Genomic DNA, 25130 nt, shown 5'->3' with positions numbered 1-25130 from the left:
TCACTCTAAGTCTCACTTTCTCATATACAAGCATTACTTATATTATACAATCCTGTATTCCTGAACATGTTATTTTCCACTTAATTTCCAAATTCATGTATTATGTTCCTCTGTCCCTTATATACATGCAGATACACAATTACACTATTTGTACAGATACAGATCTCTTCGACCAGCATGCAAAACCACACCTAACAGACACATGACCAGGGACTGAAATTACAACGATCAGTTTTGCCTCCTTTGTTTTGTTTTCTCCCTATCCTTGCAAGTATTTTTTTTTTATTTCTGTCTTATGGAGGGAGAAATGAACTCCAAACTTCAGTTGACTGGATAGGCTTGAAATGCAGTAATAGACATCTTACTTCACTGCTTCCTGCACCCTTTGAGGATACCGTTGTCCCATTGCATCATGACAAGTGCAATGGATAAAGGATTTCATGCCCCAGTAACATTTTAATTTAATGGCTGCTATTCATTCTACATGGGTCTAAGTTTCAAGGCAGCCTGAAAGCCATTGCAGATATAATTGCTAGGATTCTAAGAAGAAGCTAAGGAGCACCCAGGCTCTGATCTTCAGACTTGGATACCTACAAGCTTGCAGATCCATGATAATTGCCTATGAGCTACCAGGAGCAACTGAATGTATAGATCCTTGGGTATTACACCCTTAAATGCTTTTGAGCCCCAGTATTTAAGGGGAATAGGCTATGATGTAATAAACTTGAGACAGGAACTTCTTGATGGCAGCTCTTTGACTATTGTAGAAAGTTAGCTTCCACCCCTATCCTAGAAGAATGAAATATTTTGAGAAATATTAAAAAGGCAGAATATTATATTTCCCTAAAGGAAAAACATGCACTTATAAAGCAGCCCCCACCTTTCTTAATAGCTCCAGCAGGACTGGGCCATCTTATCTACAAAACAAAACACCTTCAACTCCAGGGTAATGGGATTAAGACATGATCCCTCAGGACATAATAGGATTAGCCCTCTACTATCTAGCAGCAGAGCTCACCCCATGGCACAACAAGCCCCTTCGTTGCATTACCCAACAAGCTTCAACCAAGCCTGGGACTCAGACAGCCTACAAAGTTAGCAGTGACCCCTACAGCAGCCAATAGCTTGCACAGGAATAGGAAACTCAAGGGCAAAGTCCAAAAGAGGGTATAAATAACCCTCACTTTCCACTCCATGTGGTCAACTGCACCAGGACCATGTGCTTGATGGTTCTGCTTCATTTAACCATCTTTCCAATCAGCCTCCATGTTTCCAGTGTCTTTCTCCCCACTTGGAACTGAATCAGATAGATATTTCTTCCAAGACTATGAAGCTTCTTCCTTTAGGAAACGTCGTGCCTCCCCCCAAAGTAACCCTTCAGATAAAACTGAACAATGGTAATATGGCCAGACTTTGAGAATATAGCTTGATCACTTGACTGCATTACTTTGAAATTATGTTTATAGTATCAACCATTTTCTGGAGAAAAACATTTAGGAAAATAAGCAAATTATAAATACAGTTAGCATTTGTAGTCTCTATCTAAAACAGCTAAAATTCAAGTAGAAATGTTTTAAGTGCCAGTCTTTCCACAGTTAAAGGAATTATTACCTAGCCCCCCAGGTAAAGCTTTCACCACATGTTTCAGTTGTGCTATTTCCAATGCTTCCCATAAGGTGCTGTCAGTGCATTTCTTTTCTGGATCCAAGTTAAATCTGCAAAAATAAAAATGACTAAGGAGACTCAAGCTTGTCTGCATTTTTGTTAACCTGTAGCGAGCACAATATATTATTACTACTGATATGTCTTATTTTAATGCAAGGTATGGATCTAGCAAATGAAACATTTTTTCAATGTAGCCACATAGCCACCATATAGATACATTCTTCATTTCTGGAGAGGTTGTAGTGGGACAAAAGCCTAAGAACAACATCATCAAATATAGAAATATATTTATAAAAGTGCATAAAAATAAACACATACCACTGTGTTTATTTTATGGGCTGTAGAAACTGCTTCTTTGGATAGGAATTAAGCAAAATGAATATTTATTTTGTATTATACATTATAAATATGCATTTAGATAAAAATAAGAAACAATTAGACTCATATTCTTATAGTAACATTTAGCAGAACATCATTTAAAATAAATTTCAAGAAGAGGCACATATAGAAAAGTTAAAACACTTTTTTTGAGCAATTTGTGAACTATGGAACCAGGGGTTGGTAGATCACAGTCTCAACCAAAAATGCATCAAAGCATTAAAATTTCCCATTTCCTTCACGTTCTTCTTTATCTATTGATATTAATGGAAGAGCAACTTCCATCAGAAATTAACTATGTTTTTGCATATTATTCTTTATCCTAAATGGGACAATTGGATGACTAAATTTGATCATTGGAATACTTACCTGATTGTGCCACTGAACAAAATGGGGTCTTGGAGAATAATTGACAATCTGGATCTCAGAGTTTGTAAAGGAAGCTTGGCAATATCTATGCCATCTATAATGATCCTTCCTGTTGTTGTTTTTTAAAAAAACACAAAAATTAATACTGTTCATCATATTTTCTAATGATATGAGATTACACCAATGAGAAATACATCATATCACAGAACAATAATTTATTCAATTAACATGGAATGCTCTTATAGCTATAATTATTTTGATTATTTTTTATGCCACTGAGAATTATTTGATATACAAGACTGGAAAGAGTATGTTTGTGCCCTATTAACAATAAAAAAATAGAGAAATGGAAGCATGACATATCTTTAATCTAGAGAGTTATAGGTTGCTTAATATAAAGCAATGCATGATCCAGCCAAATTAAATGTTTTTAAAGCTTGTTAAGTCTCAGGAACAGAAAATTCTGATTTGGATAAGTGCAACAAGAAAAGTTTCATTCAAAGTGAATGGTGATTCAAGGTTGTTGCTGTTCTTTTTTTAATCCTGAAAATACTGATGCTTGCATTATTTATGTATAAGCATCTAAAAGATAAAACAAATCAATTTTTAAAGAAAATGAAAACCAAGATTTTCAGGATAGGAACGTGTGCATGAAATGTCAAAGATGGACTCAAAGGTGAATGAATGTCATGATGGATGGCTAAAATGAATGGATTAATAAAAGCAGCACTATAGTATTGATAATCCTGCCCATTAGGAAAGAAGTGAAACCAAGCGGCTGTGCATGCAGCCACACATGGAAAGAGCCAAGACCAATTTCTGAAACAGCTGCACAAATGGGAATGATGCAGTTGCTTTGATTTGAAAAAATAAAGATCAAAGGCCATGAGACTATCTGCTGTGAAGAACTTATTTTAAATGTCTTATACGACCAAGAAAAAGTTGCAGATGAATTGCACATCTTTGAAAAAAGAGCATGAAGTATTAGTGATGGGTCTAATTAGTGATGGCTCAAGTATGATCCTACCAGCAAATTCCTGGCCACTTTTCCCACCAGCAGTTAAAGGATGAGAATCAGCTAATCTTGATTTGATTTTAGCTAACGGGTAAGGCTTAGTAGACAAAGCAGAAGGAAAAATAGGGAGAAACTGACCACATGAACTTGAAATCCTGGATTTTAAGTGTAAAGAAATACTTTGAAATAAAAAATAAATAAATTTGAATAAACTATGATAAATAGGATTCCATATTTCATTGAGGGCCACATCAGGGTTGTGTTTGACCTTGGGGGGCCAGGGTAGGCACGGCCAGGGTGGGCGTGGCTAGCTTGATGTTACTCATGTTGGGGGCACCTGTGGTGACCTGAGCGCTCTGCCAGTGAAAAATGGGCTTCCGAGCTCCGTTTTCAGCTGCAACGGCTTCCTGCAACCCTCTGCCAGTGAAAACGGAGCTCTGTTTTCGCTGCCAGAGGCACCACGGGTGGGTCCTTTGCTGTTTCCAGGGTGGCCTCATGGGTGAGATCTAAGCACCCTGTGGGCTGAATCCAGCTTGCGGGCCTTGAGTTTGACATCCCTGCCATAGCAGGACAAGCTAATAGAAGAAAGAGGCAGAAATTCTTAAAAAGGAACATGTTAAAAGTAAAAGTATAGATAACTTTAAAAAGGGAAAAATGGAAAGATGTCATATGAAATCAACGAGGTTGCACAAAAAGCTTAATTAAACTGTGAACATCAAAAATGTCACACAGGATGTGTGAAGAAGTATAGGGCACTATGGAGTACATGTGGTTGGTCTGGAGCTGTAGGCTTTATTTAGGAAGCTACAGCTCAGATGTGTTCAGAATGGTACAAAGAATTCAAATAAACTGAAAAAGGGCTTCTTCAGATATATTCAAGGTAAAGGACTAGTATATCAAGTTTTCATTGAAAATAGCAAAAGAAAAGGCACTCTTACCCACGTCCTATTTTGGCTCAATCTTCTGTTTAAGAGATTATGTATTCCTCCATGCATTTGTGAATAATTGTAGGACCAGCATACTAGCTTGAACTTAATATGGTCAGATAATGCCTACTGACCTCAAATTCGTACAAATGCCCAAGATTAGACGGATTACATTCTAGGGTAGTAGGATAGTAAAGAAACTTGCTAAGGATTTTGTCCAAACTATCAGTTTTGAGAAGTCCAGGGGTTGAAATACCAGATGACTAGAGGAAAATAAATACCAGCCTATCTTCAATAAAGGAAAAAGCAAGTGTCAGGGAAGTACAGACCAATCAGTATGATACCAAAACCTGGGAGATTCGTAATTCTAGAGCAGATTGTAAAGTGATTCAATTGTAAATACCTAACCCTATGACATTCTGATTAGCAAACTAGTTAGATATTAGATGTTCGACATACAAGTTAGATCCCTAGCTACCTAGAAACCAAACTCAAAGAGTGGTGGCCAATAGTTTGCTATCAAAAAGAGATCAGGCAGGGTGACATGAGGCTTACTCCTTGTACTCATCAGCATTTTTATTAATAATTAATAATAATTTATGAATTATGATGTACACCACCCATAATATACACTGGGTGGTGTACATCATAAAATAAAACAATAAATTTTTTGAATGCTTCCAGATTTGCAGGTGGGGTAGCTAATATTATAATTATTATGTATTCTATATCAGCGCCCCCACAATCTTTTGATCATCAGAGACCAGTTCCATGGAGATTGGATTTTCTGTGGGCAGGAAGGGGCGTGGTTTTGCGTGTTGCCTACATCCCACAGACAGGGTTTAGCTTGCTTGTGTGACCTGATTGCTGGTATACTGTGGATCGGGGCTGGGTGTTGCAGCCCCGTTCTATATAAAAGAAACAGAATTCTCTCTTATAATATTAATAAGTTAAAGAATATATGAAAATAATTTGAGATTTAGTGGGAAAAAATTGAAATTTCTTCACTTCAGGAAATTAACTCTAGTGCATAGTATAGAATAGGGGATATTTGGCTTGGAAATATTCTTGAAAATATTTAATATTGGGAAATATTAAAAAAACTTAGAATATGCTGAACATAATAATGTAATGTGAGTAATGTAACATACCAGTTATAAAGAAAAATGCAATTTTATTCTGCATCAATAGAAATCGTTTCCAAACTACAGGAAGATTTCTTTCCACTGTATTCTATATTGGTCAGGCCCCCACCTCAAGTTACCAAGTCCTTGAAATACTGAAATCTGAATCAGAGCAGGATAAAGAGGCCGAGGAGGGAACTTTGTCTTATGAACAGAGGCTGAGGAATATTTGTTAAACCCTGAAAAAGGAGGATGGGGAGATATGATTTCAAGAACCTGAAGAGCATGACAAAGAAGTAGAGTGGGAGTATTCTGTTATTATCTCTGCGTGCATGTCAAGGGTAGTGAATCTTACATTCAGGTAAGAAAAATCCTATTGAATGTTAGAAAAGAAAGTGACCTCTTCTTTACTGGATGACTTTAAACAGAGGCTGGACAAGAATTTATCCAATTGAATTGGGTGATCTCTTCCACTCCCATTATTCATATTATTCATTATTATATACATATGCTACGTATTAATTAACTTTAGAAATCAAAATTAGATGGTAATCCTTTGCTGCAGTTGAGAGAAACAAATAGAGCAAAATATATTTTATGTCTTCTTGAGATATTGTGGGGGGGGGGAGAAGAATGGGAAAAAGACAGATGGTCCCTTTGTTATAAAAGAAAACCAACATTAAAATAAGCCAAAAATGGGAGGTGTTTACTTTATCAGTACAAATTTACCTTCAAAGGCATCAACCATTCTAAAAAGGGCTAGAGAAAAGGATGACTTCCCACTGCCTGTTCTGCCACATATTCCAATCTGCAAATCAAAAAAATAAATATCTGAGCTAGGAATGGTACAGAGGTTAGTATTAAAAGTATACAGTAGAATCATAAATTGTCAGTGGCAGGTTAGATTCTTGTGAAGATAAGAAGTTATTAGAATTTAGAAATACTACTATGTAGAAAGTGTATATATACATATCATGGATCCTTTTCACATTATTAATTAATATCACTTCAGTCTTTCTCTTTTAATTGCATAATTTCCCGAGACAAAAATTGGGAGATTATATACAACATTCTGTGTCCATGATTAGAATGACTCCAGTCCTACTCTAATGCAAATTTGGAGAGCTGGTCCAGGAAAGGAAGAGAAAAATCTACTGCATGAGATACCATCCCAAAAATGTGACCAGAATATACTGAAAATTTAAGAACAAAATATAAATGGCATATCATGTGATTTTTTAAAAAATGTTAATGAATGACTTGAAAGGTTTTAAAGAGGGAAGAGATTGATTTTTAACTAATGTATTGGAAAAATAAAAACTTGAATGAAAAACCTTAAATGAAAAACAAAGCTATATGTAGTCTTGAATGCTATATCTTATGGGACTAAAAATCTATACATATTTACCTAAAACTAATTACTAGGGCTTACATCCAAGTAAGAATACCAAAGATACACAACAGAAAATACATTCATCAGAACAACATAGTCTCAGAATCATTTTTTAATAGGAGGAGGGCTATCCTATGTAAGATTCGTCAGTTACTTCCATTGTGTTCAGTGGTGTTCATTACCTTCAGATAACTATACATTGTTATCTACCGGTATGTAGGATTACTTTATAATAATAATATAACACTATTAATAATAAGAACCAATCTGAAGGCTTAAGGCAGCAGGCTAGAAAGTGAGAGACCATGAATTCTATTTTTGTTTTGAACATGAAGCCACTTACTTGCTCTCTCTCAATCCTGAGAAGGAGCAAGTATTTAAGAATGTTGCCAAGAAAATTGTAGGTCCTAGTCCAGGCATTTGCCAGGAATCAAAATTAACTCAAGGGACAAAATTGTCTCTCTCTGTGACTATCTCTCTCTTTCCCCTCTGGGACTTCCAGATCCAGATGCACAGCAGGTACTGGCCATCAACTAGACATTTTGGTAGAAGAAAGCTGTAGTGTTACATGTAGCAGTGCCAAGTGACAGCAACATCAGAATGAAGGAGTATGAGGAGTTGGACAAGTACAAGGGTCTGAAAGAGGAACAAGAGAGTAAAAGCTAAAGTGATCCCAGTAGTAGTAAGAGAGTACTCAGGGCTGTGACTCATAAACTGGGAGAGTGGCTCCAATAAATCTCGGGAATAACATCCAAGCTCTGTCCAGAAGAGTGCAGGGTTAGGAACAGCTAAAATACTCCCCACAACCCTCAAACTCCCAGATCTCTAGTAGAGAACCCAGACTGAGGAAGAACCAGATCACTCATGGAGTGAGAAGGCATTATTTTTATATTCACAGCTCTAATCTAAGAAATACGTTTCTGGAATAATTGCCTGTTTTTGTCTGCTGGATGTAGTTTTATTTAAATTGAGTTTAATTGTTATATGGTTAGTGTAAAGATAAATATTTATATTACCTTTTGTCCTGGAGAGATATGGGCAGTGACATGTTTTAGCACAGGCTTCAGAGTACTGTCATAACGGACACTCAGATTCTGTATTTGAATCTCCCCCTGATCAGGCCAGTTCTGAGGAATCTGCGCCGGAGCTAAATCCAAAAAGAAAATAGCGCACGTCTGTTTGCTTGCGTATATGCATATATTAACCATTGGAAACAAACACAATTTTTTAAAAGAATCCAGCGCTTCATTGAATATAATTAAACTGGTTCTTTTGTAAATCATACAACATACTCACAAAGCAGCCCTTCATAATTTTCAGCTTCCGTTTTTATAAGGGCATTGAGTCTTTTCACAGCTCCCAGTTGAAGCTCCATATCAGCCAGGTTGCGAACCATCCAATTTAGGTAATTAGACACCTAAAATCAATATCTAAGTAAGATTAGAATTTGCAGTGCGCGTATAAAATAGAATATGCTTTGAAGACGATCACAATTATCTGTTCCCAAAAGAAAAGGACAATTCTCCTTATGCACGAGTCTGAATATTTTGTAGTTTGTCGATACAAATCTACAGCAATAAGGCTGTTCATATGAATAAAATTATTGGAAATGTATATCAGCATTGTTGACCAAATCAATTTATTCAAGTTAATTCAGCATGCAATGTACTACATGCTGTATATTTGGGAGAAAATAGACATTGCATCCCTTTGAATGGAAAGAACCAGGGGTAAAATCCAGCAGGTTCTGACAGGTTCTGGAGAACCAGCAGCGGATATTTTGAGTAGTTCGGAGAACTGGCAAATACCACCTCTGGCTGGCCCCAGAGTGGGGTGGGAATGGAGATTTTGCAATATCTTTCCCCCAGGAGTGGGGAGGAAATGAGAATTTTGCAGTTTCCTTCCCCTGGAGTGGGGTGGGAATGGAGATTTTGCACTATCCTTCCCCTGCCATGCCCACCAAGCCACGCCCACCACACCACACCACGCCCACCAAGCCACATCCACAGAACCGGTAGTAAAAAAATTTGGATTTTACCACTGAAAAGAACATCTTTTCTTTAATTCACGTACCATCAGAGCATAGGTTAATCCTAAACCTACAAGTCCTGAAGAGAGTTTATTGCTTTGAAAACTGGTAATGGATGTAACAGCTGCAATAAGTACCACACATGCTCCAATATATTCCTAAAGATATAAGAAATGTGTAAGTAATGCCAACATCCAAGAAAGTACTGTGGTTCTTATTCGTCATCACGTTTTTACTTAGACCTTCCACAAGAAATTTTAAGTAGGGAACCCAGTTCTTTTCCTGTTTATTTTATTTTGCCACAACCGCTGAGTTAAGACAGGCTAGAGAACAACTAAAGAAGTTAACCCAGTAACACTTGTGGTTGAATAAGGATTTGAACAAAATGTCTATTTTCTGATTAAATATGCAAAATAATATTAGTAAACATTTCCTTATTGAGTTCTGAATTAAATTAAGTTAAAAACTTACAGGAATGATGTGTAAACATATTAAATTTTTTTCTTTTTTTATTCATAGGAAGAGTTTAATCTTGTCAGATTTTCTTTTCTTTAATTTAATAAATTCAATCAGCTAAGAATTTCCTGGCTACAAAAACAATAATGAAATAACCTTTAGCTTCTGAATACTGGTGGGTGCAATTGCTAAAACATGGGCATTCCATTTAAAATCAACTGGCAATAAGATCATAAGAATGACCAATTTTGCGTAAAAAAAGAAAAGATTTGGGCAGGGGGCATTTATATATCTTTATGCAAGACTGAAGTACTTGCCATGCGAACTTCCAGCCAACGATTGGCAGCTGTAAGGAAAAGGGAAGCGATGTTGTTAGAATCCGTATATTCAAGAAGCTTCTGCTTAAACCGGGATTCATACCTTTATATACATATAAAAAAGACAGATGAACACAGTGGTTATTATAACAATTGTGGTATTTTAAGTTTCTTGTGTTGAAAGTATTCAATCTTGAAAATAGGACACACTAGGTAAAATAATTATTTGTTTCATGTTTTTCTTCTACTCTCTATTCATTTCATCATAAATAAATTATTGCTGGGTTTATGCAGCACCTACTGATACGCTACAGTGTTTCCCCAAAAATAAGACCCTGTCCTACATTTTTTTGAACCCCGAAATAAGCGCTTGGCCTTATTTTCGGGGAGGTCTTATTATTTTGGGGCGCATGGAGCAAGACAGGGATCCTCTTGCCATCTTACCTGATTTCCAGCTCTATCTCCCTAACCCTAACCAGAGGAAATGGCGGGGACCGGCCACGCATGCGTTTAAATATTTTCAGGGGAGGGCTTATTTTTAGGGGAGGGCTTATTATCCGGGGAAGTCTTATTTTTGGGGAAACATGGTACATTTATAGGAAAGGAAAGAGGTTACGGGTTTGGTAATAGCATGCATAGCTGGTGAATTATTAGCCTATATTTGAAAACTGCAGCTATCAAAATCTGGAACTGTTAGCATGAGGTTAAATAAAGCAAAGAAGTGCTAACTAGTTTTTTAACTTGTTTTTATTACTGAGCTAATTTTAGAAACTCAAGATCTGAGTTCTTTGCTTAGTGATTAGAATCCAAACTTCAAATGTCACTTCTACAGCACATAAGGCAGCTGAAAAGAGCATCTAAATATAGCTGAGTTCCCCACAGAGGTTTGATGGTAAATAAAATACAGGAACTGATAAATGTCTAGTTCAATTTGGGTTAGAGGTGTGTCAGCTAGTTTGAATTCAATTCTCAAAAGTTTGCCTTGCCAGCAATTATTTTAGGCAAAATCTGAAATCTGGAGAGGACATTTTAACCCAATGATAGCATAAGGAAGGTAGCATGATGGACATGACTTGTCCCAGCAAAGCTGCATATAGAATTTCATTATTGGTTAGGGAATTTTTATCTTCTTCCTATAAAGAGAAAACTAGAAATTAAAAGGAGAAAGTAATCAACAATTTAAAAATATAATGGAACAATAGGTCTAATTTGCTTGTCAACATATAAATGTTAAAAAAAAAAGCTAATTAGAAGGAAAAAATTTCCAACAGCCTAACAAATGTGTCATAATTATAGTAATTAAAACATAAATATAGAACTAATTTCATTGTTGCTATTCAGGGAGTTCATGAAACTGAAAATAGTTTGCAGGCTATGCTGACTCAGTGCACATCAGCATAATTATTGATGCTACATGTAGGATATATTGAAAACCCAGTTTGTGGGGGCAATAAGCTGACTTTGTATAAATATACAAAAGTATGAAGGCTATTGCTTAACGCATTGTAAGCCGCCCTGAGTCTCCGGAGAAGGGCGGCATATAAATCAAATTAAAAAAAAAATAGGATGCTACACTTTGGAAACTGGAATTTTCTATTGGAGGCATATTGTGTTGTTTCTGATTTTTCCCCTCAGTTGATGGACCAATACTGGTCCATAGCCCGTTGGAAACTGGGCCACGCAAGCAGTGGGTGAGCATGTGAAGCTCCATTTGCACATGGGATTAGATTGGCGCACAAAACCATCTCCTCCCCCGCCCACCTGATGCCACCACCGGTGCTGTTCTGCGGAGTCAAAAAGGTTGGGGACCACTGCTCCAGTTCCTAAATTTTAAATTGAAGTATACAACATACATTTCACAATATGTTCAATTGCAGAAACAAGGAGCATCATCTACGCAATTTAATGTGAATGAAAATATTGATGAATCAACATAGAGAAAGAAAATGTTTTCCAAGGAAAAATGTTGTCTCAGGTTAATAAAACACAGGGAGTTCTGGAAAGAAGATGCTAAATATTTAACTAGATAGAAGCAACTGACGTTTTATTTCTTAACTCTATTCTTGGTATCCATAAAATTATATTTAGTGCTCACACATGGTAACCACAATTGGGAGTAGTAATTTCATTGCTAAGTGGGTGAACATGTGACCCGCAATGGATTTATGACATCACTTTCCATTCAGTCATTAAGTGAATTGTTATAATTCTTAAGCAAAACAGCACTTACTGCAAATTGTAATTTTACTTCTATATTCTTGATTATCTCTGCTTATCACAAATTAGTTTTAAAAATACACAAATGGCGATTATGTGACTCTGGGACATTGCAATGGTCATAAATGTATCCCAGTTGTGAAGCACGCAAAGGGTGATCACAAAATGGTCGCAAATGTGAGGTCTGGTTGCAAAGCTATTTTTTAAAACACCATTTTAAGTCTGAGTAGTTGTTAAAGAAGTCAGTTGGTAAGGAAGGGCTATCTGTATTAGAAGTAGTGTGTGTCATGCTAAATTATCTGCAATTTATAATTCAAGTTTTGGCTGTTTTAAAATGTAATGGAATTGTACTTTAATAAAAAAGGAGAACGTTTTTTATCTCAGAGAATTATTCAAAGATAATACTTTGTTCTACATGCCAAAAGATTAACCTCTCAGCAAGTATGACAATATTCTTATGATGTTTAAAGTTTCAGGTTAAACTGCTGAACTAATGGCTTAAACCCAATCTTGCATTATTACTCACATTGCTTCAGCCAATTGGTTCTATGATGACAAGAATTTATGCCAGTCATTAAAAACTGGGCACAACCAGGGTATTTCTTGCAATTTTAGAAGAATGCAGGCTTAAAATCAATACCTGAATGCTCGTATAGTTGTTAGCCCTTCCACTGTCTCTGAAAAGTGAGAAAGTAATGGAAGCTGTGTACTGTCATCCAACTGCTGCAGATCCCTAAAGCAAGCACAAATTAATTTGTAAGAAATATGTGAGAATATCCATTTTCCCCTGTAATTCTTGAAATTCACTCTATTTTGTAAGCAAATATAAAATATACCTAACTCAGTCACCCAGAAATGTAATTTTACAATGAGACCATGCTAAAATTGTAAAAATAAGATATATGGTCCCAAGAGTGTATTATTCTGAACTGAATATTCATGAGCTCAAAAGTGATTAGTTGTGACTTTTCTTTTATTTGGGTTTCCAGGATTCACACAGACACACACAGACTCACAGACACAGACTCAAACACACACACACACACACACACACACACACACACACACACACACAAAATAGCTTCATATAGAGACACCAGTTCTTCCCATACAGTAATATATTTTGGAATTCTTACCTTGATGCTACTCTAAAATATTTCTGGATGAAATAACACATGATGGCAAGAGGTACGAGAGCTATCACAAACATAGGTGTTACATATGAAATCACTGCAAGAGCTGATAAACATAGCAAGGTAGAACGACTCAGGCACTCCAGGGTGGCAGGGATATGCTAAACAGACAGGCACATACAAAAAAGAAAAAATAAACGTTACCCATGATGTGCTTGAATTAAGCAGCAGTGAAATCAGCAGTTCTATTTGATCTTCTCTAGTTCAAAAGGAATTAATAAACACTGAATATTTGATTTTAGGTCTTTCAGCAAAATACATTCTATTTAATTTTTTTTACCTTGCAGTAGAGTTTGGAAATAAATGAATCTGGTGCAAAAATTTAGGAGCTCTGGTGGCTCAGCAGACTAATTAACATCCACTTACATCTGCTGCCTGCAATTACTGCAAGTTCAAATCTCACCAGGCTCAAGGTTGACTCAGCCTTCCATCCTTTCTAAGGTAGGTAAAATGAAGACCCAGATTATGGAGGCAATAAGCTGGCTTTGTATAAATATACAAAAGTATGAAGGCTATTGCTTAACGCATTGTAAGCCGCCCTGAGTCTCCAGAGAAGGGCGGCATATAAATCAAATTAAAAAAAAAAAAGGCAAGAGTTTACCTGAAGAATTAAAAGAGTTACCATGGGCGCTAAGGATCTGGTCAAAGGTCTGGAAGAAGTCAGACGAGAAATGAGAGCAAGGAAAAGATGATATGGCCGCCTGTTAGACAGCTTAGAATTAGGATGGAAATCAGAACTGAAGACTTCTTCAGGTGGAGGTGGATTATCCCAAAGAGTATAGAGGCAATAAATGAAACTTAGATAAATTAGGTGTGGAACTATGGTTAAATCTAGAGACACAGGGATACACACACCTGCAGAGGGGAGGGAGGAGATGAGCAGAAGAAACTTAGCCTTGGAGACATGGCAAAGAAAAAGAGGGAAAAGGGGGAGGTTAAGCTAAGAAAGCAGTAGCCTACAAGATAAATTTAAATGTGATTACATTTTCTTAATTTAGTTAAATTTAAAGTTAAAATTAATTTACATTTAAAGATATTAAGAGCCAAAGATTTGAGGTTATGGAAGAAAGACGACTACTGATTGATTGAGATAAAACCACAAGGCTTTTCCCCTTCAGCCTTTGCCCTCCTGAGATTCTACTCTGTCACTAACAAGAGAGAGGGACAAAGGATTCAGAAGTATCCCCAGGCAGCTCAGCCAAGGGAGAGAGGGAGAGGGAGAGAGAGAGGGAAGGAGGGGGAGGGAAGGCAGGCGGGCGGGCGGGCAATGTCATCAGTGAATTGGCTGGGGGAGTTTTACGGCTAGAAGAGATGAAAAGAAAAGTGGATTGGAGACTAATCGAGGAGGAGGGATCAAGCAGTCAGAGGGGGGGAAAACCCACCACAGCTATTTGGGTTTTTATGCAAAAATAGCTTTTTGCCAAGGGAGTGGGAAAAATGATTTAAGTACTGTATATGTATGATGTGTTATTACATCTGTATTATGTACTGCAGCTTTCAGGAGATTGTTCATCTGTTTATATACTAAACTACTAGCACTACTGAGCAAAGCCTTGCGGGATGCAGAAAGATTCATCCTGTAGTCTGTTCATAAGTAGAGATTAGATATTTTTCTCAGTGGATTTCAGAGGATGGAAATCACCCCATAGAGCTCCTCCCATGCTGGCTGGAAATTTGGTAGCAAATGTGAAGGATAGGACGCCTGCTTGGGAGATATTTGGGGAGAAGCTCCTTGAACTCAGTACCAGCTATTCATTAAAACAGGAGCTGCACATAGGTAATGTCTGATAAGTTGAATTAAATTTTAAATGGTCATGACCCTATTTCAGAAAGCATATTTTGCCTAAGAGTCAGGCTGTAAAAAGACAATCTACGGATGAAGCAATTTTATTGGTCAATATTCAAAAGTCCTCCTCCAATTGTAGAGAGACTGCTTTGGAGCCAGAAGACAAATGGGTTTTCAATGACAACAAAAAACTGGAAATGCTAAAATGAGATGCAAGAGGGCAATCTTTGATCCACTGCATTCAATACATATTTACTTGTCATAGAAGTCAAAGGAGAATGGAGATTTTTCAATATCCTTCCCCCAGGAGTGGGGAGGAAATGGGAATTTTGCAGTATCCTTCCCCTGGAGTGAGGTGGGAATGGAAATTTTGCAGTATCTTTCCCCTGCCACACCCACCAAGCCATGCCCACCAAGCCATACCACACCCACCAAGCCATGCCCACAGAACCAATAGTAAAAAAAATTGGATTTCACCACTGACCTGATGGCATAAAAACTACTGTGTAGTGTAACCAAAGGCAAGTCAACCAGAAACTCTGTGCTTATCCTATCTTTAACAAGCTACAGATTTGGAAGCAGTGAAGAAGTTGCTATTTTATTTACATCTGTGACCCCACTTAGGAATGTTCTGCATTATTTACAACAACCTCTAAACATGTTTATTTAGAAACAAGTTCCGCGGCATTCAGCAGGATTGATTTCTGAATAGTATGATACTATTCATTTTCATTTTAAGAATAAAAAATTAAGATGTCCTCATGGAAATGTTATATATCCATGTTTTGACAGTGACATGATAGTATATATGTGATATTACTTCACATGAATGTTATTTATATGGTCCTAATATAATCTGAGTGTGGCATTCATTCTAATTATTGCTGTGGTTTTTGGTATTGAAATTCAGTACAGAAATCAGAATCCATTGTTTCTTAAATACCTGATCAATAGTGTTACAATCTGCTGAAAATCTGTTCAAAATACTTCCCAGGGGTGTTGTTTCAAAAAATCTGTAATAGATAATAAAAGCAGAATTTGATATTGAATATTAAAAACTGATTTGTATGTATTTCAGATTTTCTTGATTAGGCCTTTTAGAATTATTTTATTTAGCTATTGTTAATGAAAAAATATCAAATAGTCAATAAATTTTACAGAATTCCAAATAATTATATTACTCTAATATTCCTACATTTTGCAAGTACAAATCATTGCTAGACCAAGGAAATGATTAGTAAATAGTTTGCATTAAGGAAAGAAAGAACAATAAAAATTAACATTAGAGTTTAAGTAAAATAAAGGAATAAAATGATATTTGCTTTTAATTAAATAACGATTCCAAGAAGCAGTCTAAATGTTCAAAATTATTTAAATTGTTTAGAGACTGGATTATTTTATCTTTAAATTCTCATTTATATCAAACATACGAGCCTGGTGGCGCAGCAGACTAATAGCCTGTTATTATCATCCAGCTGCCTGCAATTACTGCTAGTTCAAATCTCACCAGGCTCAAGGTTGACTCAGCCTTCCATCCTTTCTAAGTAGGTAAATTGAGGACCCAGTTTGTGGGGGCAATAAGCTGACTTTGTATAAAATATACAAAAGTATGAAGGCTATTGCTTAACGCATTGTAAGCCGCCCTGAGTCTCCGGAGAAAGGCGGCATATAAATCAAATTTAAAAAAAAACATGAAAACAATTTAACAAGTCAGAGAGAAGGTATGCTGGTTTAGAATTCTTCTCAATGACATTACAGCTACTCAGACCTTAACTGCAGCAATCTGTCTATTAGACAGTAGCAGAGGTTACAGAAAATTCAAATTCTTTGCAGCAAAATCGGAGTTACACGACCCAGCTCCAGTTAACCTTCTGTCATGCTAACTTTCAAAGAAGTCAGATCAGTCAAGCTTCTAAACACCATAAATTCTTTAAGAACATGGCGATTTGCTTCTTTTCAGTGCTTACATTATGATGGTATAACCAGCATAAATGGACTATCTAATAATGAAATTTCATGACATGCCATAGGTCAAGATAAAGGTTCCCCTCGCACATTTGTGCTAGCCATTCTCGACTTTAGGGGGCGGTGCTCATCTCCGTTTCAAAGCCGAAGAGCCAGCGCTGTCTGAAGACATCTCCATGGTCATGGCTGGCATGACTAAACACCAAATGCGCACGGAATGCTGTTACCTTCCCACCAAAGGTAGTCCCTATTTTTCTATTTGCATTTTTTATGTGCTTTCGAACTGCTAGGTTGGCAGAAGCTGGGACAAGTAACGGGAGCTCACTCTGTTATGCAGCACTAGGGATTCAAACTGCTGAACTGCCAACCTTTTGATTCAACAAGCTCAGCATCTTAGGCACTGAGCTACCACGTCATGTATACAGTAAAAATTTAGGATTTGGAATATATTTTTAATTTTAACATTCACAAATACTACTTTATTGCCACATTATGTTTCTTCTTGAACATAACAAGGAATATATGTACTGTATGTCTATATGTTTGGGTATGCATAAACACATACATAAACAAATATATAATATACTGGTAAAAAAAACTCTCTCTTTTAAATTTTTTTTTATTAAACTTGCTTCCAATCTCCATATATACAATTGACTCTCTTGCGGTTTCTATTTAATTCCATGAAGAAAAATATTAAAAGAGAAAGGAATAGACTAAGATTCGCAAAACATATTGAGCTGGATTAAAATTACAGACTATTTGATTATGCTGATTACATTAACTTGATTAAATTAAGATTATATTAGATTAAGTGGTAAATAAGGAGCATATAAACAGGGTGCATTAAATTATGAGATCATTAGTGATACGGACTCTCCATGTCATTGTTTGTTTAATAAAATGAGCCCATTGAGACAGGAAAATGTATACGTTCCTAACACGATTCTACAGGATGCACAAAGAATGAAATTAAATGTACATAATTGAACATCATGGGTTATTTAAAGATTGCACATAACTTTATTAAGATAGCATTCTGTTTTCTTGTTTCATTTAATACAATACCTCATTGGGGCCAGAATAATTTTATTCAGCAGACTACAGTGAAGCTTCTTGGCAACTTTTAAACCAGTCCATTCTACTGCTATGGATGTTACAAGGCATAATATAATCCCAACACAACAAAGAATGCTGAAGATCTTTGAATATGAAAAATGGCTAAATTTGGATTCCTAAAAAAAAGGAGGAAAAAAAAAGACTATTGCAAAACTATAGAATTAGTTATTCTGTGACAGGTTATTTTAATATGGTCAGACCAAGATAATCATTTCCAGCTAAATTCATCTTTTCTTTACTTTATTACTTTTTTACTTGTGCAAAAAAGTAATCAGTATTTGGAACTCAATTTTCATAAAGCACTGGATGCAGCCTGAGATTAAAAATATGTTTTATCATTCTTAATAAAATGAGAAAAGATAAAGTTTTCTTCATAGACAGTTTTAAGACCTTATGACTTCACTGATATCTCCATACTTTCTTGGCAACCATACCCAGATGGTTTTGGATTGCCATCATTTTTTTTTCTTTCCAGCCCGGCCTACAATTGTGATATTTTTTTAATAGTCCACCTTCCAAGTATTAACCAGATTTAGCTTTGTCAATAAGATATACTAATACCAGACTAAGTGTATCTAATTGGTGGAATCTTGATGAAGTCATGCTATGAGACATTATAATAAAAGATGATGGGAAGAACAAACATGGAAAGGTGAATTTTGAACCACAAATACCTGACAAAAAGAGCAGTTTTTCCCTGTCTCAGAAGAAATAGCATCAGATGTCCACAAGGCTAGCCAATAGTCAATGGACACCATGACTGAATGTTTTAGAAGTTGAGAAAAGATCAACAGAGGCAAGAAGAGAAGTCCTGCTGAGCTGAGATACTTTCCACATGCTTGCCATGACATCTCTGTTCTTCGATGAAGGATAGAAGACAAGTTGTCATCATCATCACTTTCAGGCATCTCTTCTATAAATTGACAGGAAGAGAACTAATGAGTTATAAGAAAATTTTCTTATTGCCTGTTATCTAAATACTGACAAACAGTAACTGATGTTAATGAAAATAAAGCATTTTCTAAAACTAATTTACCATCATCCTCTTCTTCATCTTGGAGTAGGACTTCTTGAGAATGCACTGTATTTTTAATATTCTTCTTATCTAATACAGTTTTTCTTTCAATTAGAGTCTCCTAAAAGGTAGGGAAACAAGTTAATTTGAGTACCACCATTATTTTTTATATATTTTTCTGTCAAATAATTATATTTCAAAATTGTTTGGATATTAAAAATTAAATGAGCCAAATAAATTTGAGGCGATAAATTTTTAATTCCATTAAGGGGTATCATTTGAGGTTAATGAAGATATAATGTTATGATGCTATAATGGCTCAGCCATTAACAAGGATTAAGAAATCAAACTATTGTATGAGTTTCAGAAGCTGGATTGGAATATCATTACTCTTGTGTTACCAAGTTTAAAGGTGATGGACAGGGTTGAAACTGTGAGACATAAGTTGCATATGGAAACACATCTAAACTGAACCATTCCAATCTTCTGAACTTTACTTTATAGCTGAATTTGTATACTGTGTTCCAAGGGAAAAGATTCCCTTGATAACAAGAGTTTCAGAAGTATCATAAGTGGATCTGGGAAGAAGCAACACAGTAGATTCATCATGACATCTAACATCCAAAGTGCATTTTTTCGTTGTTGTTATTCTATCCACTGTGGTTCAAGAATGTAAAAAAAAAATCTCCACTGCAATTAAAAAAAAAGTCTCACTATTTTTAAACCTAGAGTTCCTTTGCTCTGTAACACTCTGAATCCAGCAGAACCCAATCATGAAATATGGGGACTTTCCATCAAGCTATGTAACATTTTTGGTAGCAACTTTTCACTGCCAAAGATTTCTGCTGGTGGACAGTCACTGCATGGCAGCTGCAAAGAGACCATCTTCAAAAATTGTAATCGCTTTTCATCTTGTTTAAAAAGTTATGATTGCATTGTTAAAATGCAAAGTTCCAACTTTCATTTTAATTCTGCATGGTTTACTTCACTGTCATTTTTTTTAGTATTCACATGACAGAAAATTACAACAGAAATGTTAGCTTTTGAAATGCATGAATGTAGGAAGGTAGGAAGAATTGGAAAAAAAAAGACCAATTTTTAAAAAATATACAGTATTTCTCACTAGTACTAATTTTCATTTTTAAAAATGACCATTCAAATATCACAACTAAAATGTGTTGGTCATCATTCTTTACATGGAATTAACTTTTTAAAAATTAACTTTTTAAAAACTTTAATTTGAGTAACTTTATTTTCATTCAGAAGAAAAATATTTTCCTTTTAAGTTTTAAAAGTTAAAAGTATTTTAAAACTATAAATGTTTAATTCACATATGACGTCTTTCCTGAACTGGTACATTCTAGATGTTTCATGTTTCAATTCTCAGAATTCTCAACCAGCAAGGTAGTTATCTAATGAGAATGGAAACCACATGCATTTTTTTAACTCATTTGTATATTATTCTTCAGAAGAATATTTTCCTAAGATAATTTAGAGTGAACTAAAATAACCATTTAAACTAAAAGAGTTAATACATTTCATTTTATAAATAGTAACTGCATAAAGTCCTCCAATGCAACATACCTGTTTAAAATATTAATATCTAATTATGTTAAAATGCCAGGATAAACATTTTTGCCTATCGCTACTGAGATTAAGAAAAACAAAACAGAACAGGCCTTTTCTAGTTCTTGGTCCTGGCGATTCATTAATGTTTTCCAATGTTCAAAGAGCTCAGATTCAGATTTCTGGATATCCTTTAGTGTGCCTTCTCGCTGAATTGTACCATCCTTCACTGCAATAATCTGGAAAAATCAACCTTTTATTCATCACAAAAATGTTTTCTTTTTACATCATCCATTAATAGCTGCTTTTGTTATAGGGGGATTTAATTAAAAATTAATTCTTCCAGAAGAAGTAGGATTAGAAAAATGACATTCTGTATGCTTAGTTCATCTATATCAGTCTTTCCCAATTTGACAAAATTAGAGCTCAAACTCTCAAAATTCCTACCAATTACAGTATACCGTCTGCAACTGGAAAAAAAAAATCAAGTCAAAGAATATCCTAATAGCTATCCTAATCAGGATAGATATTTTTTAAAAAATTGCACCTATTTAAAAATGGGTATTCTTAAAAATTTTGGGGAAATTTCACAAGAGGAAACAAAGGATTATTGCATCTTGACCAGACTATGATGAAACTGCTGCATTATAAGGTAACGTAGCAACACAAGCTTGTACTCCTAAGATAAGGCAAACATTGATTATGTGTATAACTTTTAAGTCAACTCCGGTCATCTGATTCATATTTAACACTTGTAGTTTGGAATACACATATGGATTTTAGAAACAACTAATATAACCCTAAGCATTTTACAACATCCTTCTCTTGCTTTTCCTTTCCATTAGATAGCAGGACAACTGAGTTGAACCATAAATCATGGTAAGAAGTCTTTACAATTGTTTGTGTTCAGCTATCAAAAATACATTACAAGTGGAAGCTTAAGTGCTTTAATATGTGGTCTATGATTGTAATAAAGATTTGATTTGATAAGTGGTTTAACTACAGAAAAAAATAGAAAAGACCAATGGGGTTGTAAGTCTTGCAGATGATGTACCTTGCAATACAAGCTCTGCCTATTTTGGATATGTATATGATTTGGGACACGTCTGCAACGTTATGAGGCCTGCACTACAATTTTGTAATACTGCTGGCATTGTTCTGATCCTCCTTGCTACTACTGTGGAAAGGATTTTTGGAAAGGATTTTTCACTTTTAGCAAAATTATTTGGATTTGGGGAAATTGAAGTGGCTCATAACTAAATGTTTCTGACTGTTTTCATATCATTCCTTTTCAATCAATTGAACTGTTTACTGAAACCAAAATTTCTCCAAAATATGTGGTCAGTCTTTTCTCTTCAAAGACTTTAGGCTACCTCTAAGCTATCTCAAATTTCCCATGAAATGCCTGAAAGTATGTCAGATTAGTTATAATTTGAAATGCTTCCCTTTTTGGACATTTATTTTAGGATTCTTTAAAATTAGGCCATCTTTCAATAAAATTATGAATTCTTTTCCTCCAACAATGTTTTATGGATAGGACCCAAATGCCAATAGTTCAATATTATTAGTGGAATTATTCCATCATTTACATACTACTTGTTCCTACTTAGTGCAAGAGATTAAGCTCAGTAAGACCGAACAACACAAGACTTAGATTTTAATGATTGCACCACTGCATTGCACTGTTTAAATTACTGACAAATTCATAAATGACAATAAGAGAGATTGAAACACATTTCAGAAATCAAATACATTACTAGGTTTTGATGCAGTAAAAAACTTATTTACTTATTTATTACATACAACAAGAAACAAATTTGAAGGTCCAAGAATTTAAATTAAATAATTTCCCCAGATTTTAATCTGTGATCAGAGGCTCTGTCCATAAATCTAAAGATGAAAGTGACCAGTAGAGTTGGTGAGCAAGAGATACAAGGTGATCTCAGGAAGGCATCCCAACTTTTGTATATCGGTTCCCGCTGAGGTCTGTTTATTTTAACAGTTTTAATGGAGCTTTTCTGAAATACATTGTAATTTAATGATGTTCTCATTTATTTTTAATTATGCTTTTGGATAGTTTGGGGCTGAGATAAATAGTAACAGCAATGGCACCCAGACTTATTTACCGTCCCATAATGCTTTACAGCACTCTCTGGGTCCTCAGTTTATTGACTTCGGAAGGATGGAAAGCTGAATAAATCTTGAGCCCATTAAGACAGTACTCCAGGCTGTGGACAGAGTTTGCTTGCAATACTTTAACCACTGTGTCACCAGGGCTCTTTATAAATAACTGTAAACTTAATTTAATTTTTATTATAATTTTATCTCTTATTATAACCATAACAAAAAGGTAGTACCCTATTTAGATATAAATTTCCAAAAACAATCTAAATGTAATGGAAGAGATAGGGAAATGAAAACCTACTCCTTTCCAAATCATACTTCACTGTTTAATGCAAATAAATATGGTCCTAAACATGCAAATATGCAAATGAGACATGCATTTTACTGCTTATAATTGGTTGCATTAATTAACAGAGATTAATAAATAAAGCATGAATTGCCCTGAGAGTCTTACAACATTATCTGGGGTAGGGTTACCAGGAACAGTAACAATTCCAAGTTACAAAGCAAATATCTACAAGGGCTACAATGATATAACATCATCACTAAGGGCAGGTGGAGGCATAAAAACCAAAGTTAAACTCTTATGTAGCAGGGACACAATTTACTTGAGTCCATTGCCTTCACCCCCTCCCCCAAACTAAAACAGTTTAAAAGTACTTAATAGTACTTTTACAATTTAAAAGTACTTGCTGAATCACACCTACACACCATTTTGAATATTTATGAACATAATATTAAGATTAACAAATCAGTATAAAGATGCTTCATTACCCAGTCAGCATGGGGCAGATACTGTAGTTTGTGGGTAACCAAAACAATAGTTCTTTTGTCTGCTCTTAGCAAATTCAGAATTCCTTCTTGCATGAGATGATCACTCAAGTGGATATCTAATGCTGAAAATGGATCATCCTAAAAAAAAAAGGATATTAACCAACTAAAGATATTCAGTACTATACTGCACTATAGTTGTTCTGTTTTTAAAATATTTTAAGAGAGTTAAAATCAGTGCTTGCTGACAAAATGGGTTTGCGGTGGGATATAGGTACTGGAACTAACCAATTTACAAAAACTAGGTACAGTAAGAGAGAAAGAAGAGAATTCAAGCTACAATTCTCATTTTTCCAGCCCAAGGGAAAGGAGTTCGTCAACTTTGGCAACACATTATCCCTCTGTGGAATGTAAGTGTAAACATTAACACTAAGGGTTCAGAAGCAGTGAGCTAACACTTTTGAGCTGCAAAAGCCATATTATAAAGCTGGGCTAGCTGGGAATGTTAATAAAGCCCAGTTGAGACACAGAAAACAAATAACAATGGAAAATTATTTCTAGAATTTATCTGTCCACTGTGATCTTAGGTGTGGAAACTGGCATCATACTGGAGAAAATATTCTATTGACATTGTGGATCCAGAGTATGTATTCTCGATAGAATTGGTTGTTGTTAGTCCAGGAATTTTGGAATGCTGAGTATTTAGGTTGAAGTATGTCATTTATAGACAAAGGAAAGCCTTTTCAGTTTAGATGGTAGAATTAGTAAGAGTAAACCTACCAAAAATACCACATTTGTCTGTTGGTAAAGAGCTCTTGCTACACTGATCCTTTGGCGCTGACCTCCAGATAAATTAATACCCTTGGGGAAAGGATAAAATAATTCAATTATAAACCTATACAATTTTGAGACATTATTATTCAAACTATGCTTTCCCAAACCTGACATTTCAAGGTATGCTTAAAAGGTAAAGCAGTCAAAAGTATAAAAAGGTATTAATCAAGATAGTCAGAATTTTCATACTCACTCTAAAAATACCCTAATTAATATCTGAATAATGTATATATTATTTCAAGGTATGCTTAAAAGCAGTCAAAAGTATAAAAAGGTATTAATCAAGATAGTCAGAATTTTCATACTCACTCTAAAAATACCCTAATTAATATCTGAATAATGTATATATTATTTCTAAATTACAAAATGGTTCATCATTCAATTATTCATCCTATTAACAGCTCCTGCAGTCAATGGTAATTATTCCCAGAATACAGCTGGAAAAGTAAGACTGAGGTAACAGTTTAGTCAGGATCATTGTGTTCATGACTTAGAAATTATATAAATCAAAGTTAAAATGCAATTATTAATAAAGCTGTCCTTTGACAATGCTATCAACCTCTATGTCGTAGCTTGGCTTCAATGTCTTCTATTGTTCCTTGGACATTCTATAACAGTCTAATATTTTTACCTTTTAATATTGCATTTTAGCCATTATATGCTCTATTGATACTACCATGTCCATGAAAGAACATCAACTACAAGTCTAGATCTACTGAAGCAATGAACAAAATGTCTAGATGAATAATGAAAAACAAATCTAGATTGTTGCTGTTAGATGACCCAAACTGTTTGAATATCTGAACTCCTAGATTATGACAGAATTTTCATTGGTACCTAAGGCAGAGTAAGTTTCTTTTTTCATGAT

General features: G+C 35.2%; 1 protein-coding gene and 2 long non-coding RNA genes across 6 annotated transcripts in view; 2 read left to right on the top strand and 1 right to left on the bottom strand.

The window, feature by feature from the left end:
• Positions 1-25130, bottom strand: part of ABCC8 (ATP binding cassette subfamily C member 8) — a 65493-nt gene that overhangs the window by 1257 nt on the left and 39106 nt on the right. For all 4 annotated transcript variants that reach the window (XM_070933510.1, XM_070933519.1, XM_070933527.1 and 1 more), the window contains 16 exons: positions 24209-24289; positions 23432-23569; positions 20647-20772; positions 18989-19088; positions 18627-18865; positions 17902-18068; positions 15812-15881; positions 13026-13183; positions 12530-12622; positions 9673-9775; positions 8944-9057; positions 8167-8287; positions 7887-8017; positions 6207-6285; positions 2413-2521; positions 1612-1715 (listed from right to left, as the gene is read on the bottom strand). In XM_070933510.1, coding sequence (XP_070789611.1) covers positions 1612-1715; positions 2413-2521; positions 6207-6285; positions 7887-8017; positions 8167-8287; positions 8944-9057; positions 9673-9775; positions 12530-12622; positions 13026-13183; positions 15812-15881; positions 17902-18068; positions 18627-18865; positions 18989-19088; positions 20647-20772; positions 23432-23569; positions 24209-24289 — 1933 coding nt within the window. The remainder of the gene's footprint in view (positions 1-1611; positions 1716-2412; positions 2522-6206; positions 6286-7886; positions 8018-8166; positions 8288-8943; positions 9058-9672; positions 9776-12529; positions 12623-13025; positions 13184-15811; positions 15882-17901; positions 18069-18626; positions 18866-18988; positions 19089-20646; positions 20773-23431; positions 23570-24208; positions 24290-25130) is intronic.
• Positions 5731-13516, top strand: LOC139309465 (uncharacterized). Its single transcript, XR_011599864.1, has 3 exons — positions 5731-5838; positions 11308-11472; positions 13370-13516. It is a non-coding gene; the product is annotated as an uncharacterized lncRNA (long non-coding RNA).
• LOC139309471 (uncharacterized) lies at positions 16903-24980 on the top strand. The gene is made up of 3 exons (XR_011599865.1): positions 16903-17073; positions 21379-21412; positions 24914-24980. It is a non-coding gene; the product is annotated as an uncharacterized lncRNA (long non-coding RNA).

Source organism: Pituophis catenifer, unplaced genomic scaffold (assembly GCF_029215685.1).
Source record: "Pituophis catenifer annectens isolate HBS135680 unplaced genomic scaffold, rPitCat1.0.hap2 SCAF_1, whole genome shotgun sequence".
NCBI classification, from domain to species: Eukaryota; Metazoa; Chordata; class Lepidosauria; order Squamata; family Colubridae; genus Pituophis; species Pituophis catenifer.
The sequence above is the reverse complement of the archived record's forward strand: the minus strand, read 5'-3'. Positions and strand labels throughout refer to the sequence as shown.